Source organism: Pteropus alecto, unplaced genomic scaffold (assembly GCF_000325575.1).
Source record: "Pteropus alecto unplaced genomic scaffold, ASM32557v1 scaffold159, whole genome shotgun sequence".
Taxonomy (NCBI): domain Eukaryota; kingdom Metazoa; phylum Chordata; class Mammalia; order Chiroptera; family Pteropodidae; genus Pteropus; species Pteropus alecto.
This window is the reverse complement of record NW_006443122.1, coordinates 82,417-87,955: the sequence shown is the minus strand read 5'-3', so window position 1 is coordinate 87,955 and position 5,539 is coordinate 82,417. Positions and strand designations below refer to the sequence as shown.

At 44.0% G+C, this 5,539-nt stretch overlaps 1 protein-coding gene across 1 annotated transcript; it reads left to right on the top strand.

The window, feature by feature from the left end:
- Nucleotides 1-787: 787 nt before the first annotated feature.
- Nucleotides 788-1,744, top strand: LOC102881494 (olfactory receptor 2B11). The gene has a single exon (XM_006922937.1). The coding sequence runs from the start codon at nt 788-790 to the stop codon at nt 1,742-1,744; it is 957 nt and encodes a 318-aa protein (XP_006922999.1).
- The last annotated feature ends 3,795 nt before the right edge of the window (nt 1,745-5,539 follow it).

Sequence of the window (5,539 nt, the reverse complement as noted above, 5' to 3'; positions counted from 1 at the left end):
GCAGCACCAAGGGCTCTGTTTCTTACTCAGGTCAAGATCTTTGTCCCCATGCTCAAATCCTATGCTCCGAGGTCTTATTGGGCGCCATGATCAAGTCATGGGTGGGAGTGACTTAGCTCCTTGACCCCAAGCCCATGAAGGGTGCTGGATTATGCTCCTGTGTGTGAGTAGCCATGAGGAGAGGGGAGACCAGCACTGGTGCAGAGACCCAGAGAACCGTAGAAGGTGAGTAGGTGTGTTTGTATGAATGACTCCCCCAGCTGTTTACAAAGCCCTTATGCTTGCTTTATGCCCCTCTCATCTCCCTCCCACCTCCTCCTCCAAAATGCAAAACAAGAAAACCTAAGAAAGTGCTCAATTCCTTGTCAATGAGTTTGTAGAGAGAAGTCAGACTTTCTAATGTGATAGGAGATATGGCAGGCTTGGACCAAATTGCAAGAAAATTGTCCATATGGAATGCCTTCACAAATGTAATGCCCCTTTACCATCCCCAAGACTCTGTAGTTGAGGCGGATATTCTCTCCCCTTCTTACAGATGCAGAAATTGAAGTTTGGAAAGATTAAATGGCATAGTCAATGGCATAGAATAGGAGGGAGAGCTAGACACATGTGCAGCTGCTCTGCCTCCTGGTCCTGACTCCCGCACGGCACGGTGTCTCCACAGAGGTAAGACGGGTGAAACCTATACAGGAAAGCACAAGCACGAATTGAAGAACTAATTTCTCCTCTCAGGTTCCACTCATTTTGACTTTCTTGATTCATGACAGGTGACAAGAAATGCTTCGGCATGAGAACTAACAACCAGAGCTTCCTGCGGGGAGCCCCTGCAGACTTCATCCTTCTAGGTGTTTCTGACAGGCCATGGCTGGAACTCCCTCTCTTTGCAGTACTCCTGGTGTCCTATGTCCTTGCCACACTGGGGAACATCGCCATCATCCTGCTGTCCCGACTGGACCCCCAGCTGCACGGCCCCATGTACATCTTCCTCAGTCACCTCTCCTTCCTGGAACTCTGCTACACCACCACCACTGTCCCTCAGATGCTGGTCAACATGAGCAGCTCCAGGAAGACCATCAGCTATGGTGGCTGCACAGTGCAATATGCAATTTTTCACTGGTTGGGTTGCACCGAGTGCATCATCCTGGCCGCCATGGCCCTGGACCGCTACGTGGCCATCTGCGAGCCACTGCGCTATGTCCTCATCATGCACCGCCCTCTCTGCCAGCAGCTCGTGGCTGTGGCCTGGCTCAGTGGCTTTGGCAACTCCCTAGTTCAGGTAGTCTTGACCGTGCAATTGCCTTTCTGTGGGCGGCAGGTGCTAAACAACTTCTTCTGTGAGGTGCCAGCTATGATCAAACTCTCATGTGCTGACACAGCTGTGAATGATGCCACACTGGCTGTGCTGGTGGCCTTCTTCATTCTGGTCCCCCTAGCTCTCATCCTTCTCTCCTATGGCTTCATTGTCCGTGCAGTACTCAGGATCCAGTCCTCCAAGGGACGGCACAAGGCCTTCGGGACCTGCTCTTCCCACCTGGTGGTGGTCTCCCTCTTCTACCTCCCTGCCATCTACATGTACCTGCAGCCCCCTTCCAGCTACTCCCAAGAGCAGGGCAAGTTTATCTCCCTCTTCTATTCCATAATCACCCCCACCCTCAATCCCTTCATCTACACCCTGAGGAATAAGGAAGTGAAGGGAGCGCTGAGAAGACTTCTGGCAAGGGTCTGGAGGCTCCGTGGGGGATGAAGACCTGCAATGTGCCAACCCCCACTGGTTACAGAGCACCAGACCCAGAGAACCTTTCATTTAAAGAGCCAATTAGCAAACAGTGGAAATGTTTTGAGAAATTTCAGGATCCCTCTAAATCCCCCATCCAAAATATCTCGCCCCTTGCATTGTCACAGCACCTAAAATCCCACTTCCTCCACAGTCTTTACTTCTCCCTGCCACACACATGAAATATTAAGCTCTCATCTAGAATCAAAGGAGAGATAAAGAACTTCCTAGACAAGAAAATGATAAAGAAGTTCATCACGACCAAGTCAGTACTACAGGAAATGTCGAAAGGTTTTCTTTAAGAAGAATAAGGAGAAGAAAAAAAAAACAATAAAAAATATGAATAAGAAAATTGCAATAACTGTATGTCTAGTGAAAACTAGTTAAAATGTAAATGGATTAAATGCTCCAATCAAAAGGCATAGGGTGTCTAAATAGATAAGAAAACAAGCCCCTTACATATGCTGCCTACAGAGACTCACTTCAGATAGAAAGGCACACACAGACTGAAAGTAAAGAAATAGAAGAAGATATTTCATGAAAATGGAAACAATAACAAAAAAAAGCTGAGGTGGTAATACTTATACCAGACAAAATAGACTTTAAAACAAAGGCTATAGCAAGAGATGAAGAGGGACCCAGTAATCTCACTTCTGGATATTCATCCAAAGAAACCCAAAACACTACTTTGAAGGAACATGTGAATTCATATGTTCGTTGCAGCATTATTTGTGTAGCCAAGATATGGAGGCATCTTGGGTGTCCATCAACACCCAAATGAATGGATAAAGACAGGTGGTACATATATACAATGAAATATTACTCAGCCATTAAAATAATGAAATCTCGCCATCTGCAGCAACATGGATGGACTTAGAGAGTATTGTGCTGAGTGGAGTAAGTCAGACAGAGAAAGAGAAATGTCAGAAGTGGAATCTAGAGAACAGGATAAACAAACAAACAACAGAAACAAGCTCATAGATACAGAGAGTATTTTGATGGTTGTCAGATTGGGGTGTTAGGGGATAGCAGAAGAGGGAGGGGATTAAGAGGCACAAATTGGTAGTTACAAAATAGTCACCTGGATGTAGAGTACAGCATGGGGAATATAGTCAGTAGTATTGTAATAACTATATGGTGTCAGATGGGTACTGGATTTATCGGAGTGATCACTTCATAAATTATATAAATGTCTAATCACTGTGTTGCACACCTGAAACTAATATAATATTGTATGCCAACTATAATTGAAAAAAAGCAAAAATGTCAAAATCAAATAAACAAACAAACAGATATTAACTTGTCCTGAGACGGAGGTGGAGAGGCAGAATGGTGATGTCAGGAGGGCTTGCTTGGTGGTACAGCCCCAGAAACACAGCCTCCTTGCCCTGTGGTGCATGTGCCTGAGCACTACTTGAGGGTTTGTTACCCATGAAAGTTCTGGTGAAGCATTAAATAAATATGATTGTGCAGACCGTCTGTTATGGGCCAGGCATTTTGTAAGGTGCAGCATATCCACTGGCTCATTTAATTCTCACAACAAACTGTGATGTCAGTCACTGTTGTTATCTCCATTTAAAGATTCTGAAGTGAAAGCTGTTCCCTTTAGAGGCTGTGCTCCAGGCCACTGGGCTACTGCTGAGGAGGTCCAGACTTTAGGCCGAGTACTTTTCTTCCTGTTGGCCCCATTCCTTCCCTGTCAGTTTCACTTTACACCACTCTGTAGCTGCATGGCCTCTTGTCCCTGCTGTGTGCCCTGCTGACCAGAGCCACTGGTATGCATAATGTTCCAGTGGCAATCTCTGTTCCCAGGCTCCTTCCAAAGTGTGCTGTCAGGACACTTAAGGAAAGTGTGACAATCTAGTTTCGAATAAAGAAAGTCAGTGTTCCTGCTTGCCAGCAGTGGGGATGCCTTATTTTTACCCTGTCTCTACCCCTAGCTTCCTGCCCACCTCAGAAATCTGTTAAATAAGCAGCAGACTCGAAATGTAGCTATAAGGTACCTCAGTCTGCCCCCAGCGGACCCAGTTCACTAGACACTCCCCTTCCTATGTTGAACCCTAAACCCCATACAAGTGAAGTCTGCCTTGAGAAAGGGAGGAAGGCCTTAAAGCTTACTTGAGTCCTATAATCCCAATTATTCACTATATATGCTTAATACTAAGATTTCGTGATTCTGTGTTTGGCCATTGGGTGTGTCTGTTTGCCCCATGCTCACTGGGATATTTGTATGTTCTTGACACCAAGATCAGCATTGCAGGGCATGCCTGCTGCCCACCCACACTTCTGCTGAGCACTTAGACAACACCAGGGCGCAGGGCTATCTTCTCCCTGCATCGTCACATGATCATCCCTCTGTACTGGTATGTAACTCAGTGTCCTTTTCTTAGAAGGACACCAGTAAGATTAGATTCCACCCTAGTGACCTCCTTTTATCTTAATTACCTTGCTAAAGACGCCATCTTCAAATGCAGTCACATTCTGCAGTCCTGGAGGTTTAGGGCTTCAACATAGAAACTGGGAGTGGGCATAGAATTCATCTGTAACACCGTAGAGAACACAGTGCAAGTGCAGTGCAAGCACATAGAGATTTGTAACACACCTCCATTACAATAAGGATATGAACATTAACGGTGATGACAACAAAGTCCACAGCTCACTTCTATGAAAATTCCTGTTAACATATCAATTGCAATTGTGCTGGGTTTTGGTCTACTGGGGGACGGTGGGAGCAAACAGGAGACTTGTATTGCCAGCTAGTGAAGCTTCCCGTCCACTAATGTGACACATCTCCACACATTTGGGTCTTTTTATGATTTTTGTATAATTTCTCACAGATTTATTTCAGGCACCTGATATATTTTATTACCACGATTAATATCATTTTTATTACATTTTAAATTGCAGGTGCTTAGAAGTGCTGTTAACTATTTTGATTTTTAATTAATTTTATTGGAGTGACATTGGTTAATAAAATTATATGTTTCCAGTGTATAATTCAATAAACGTCATATGTATATTGTGTGTTCGCCACCCAAGTTATGTCTCTTTCTGTCACTAAATATTTTACTCCCTTTATTCCTCTCTATTTCCCTCCCCCCCCCATCCCTTCCTTCTGGCAACCACTAAACTGTTGTACGTGTCCATAAGTCTGTTTGTTTGTCTTGTTTGTTGCTTTTAGTTTTATATCCCACATATGAGTGAAATCATATGGTTCTCAACCTTTTCTTTCTCACTTATTTCGCTTAGCGTGATATTCTCAAGATCTATCCATGTTGTCACAAATGTCAGTATTTCATCTTTTCTTATGCCTGAGGAATTTTCCATTGTATGTATGTAACACATCTTCTTTATCCAATCATCTATCAAAAGACACGAGTTGTTTCCATGTCTTGGCCACCGTGAATAATGCTGCTATGGACATTGGGGTGCATATATCTTTACGAATAAATGTTTTCAAATTTGGGGGGTAAATACCCAGAAGAAGGACTGCTGGGTCATATGGTAATTCTATTCTCAGTTTTTTGAGGAACCTCCATACTGTATTCCATAGTGGCTATACCAATTTGCAGTCTCACCAGCAGTGTATGAGGGTTGCTTTATTTCCACATCATCTCCAAAACTTGTTATTACTTGTCCTGTTGATTATAGCTATTCCAACAGGTGTGAGATGGTAGGTATCTCATTGTGGTTTTGATTTGCATTTCCCTAATAGCTAGCGAAGTTGAGCATCTTTTCATATGTCTGTTGGCCATTTGTATGTCT

Bases quoted from the DNA above. Each gene is read 5' to 3' on its own strand.
- LOC102881494 (XM_006922937.1), top strand. From the start codon at position 788: ATGAGAACTAACAACCAGAGCTTCCTGCGGGGAGCCCCTGCAGACTTC.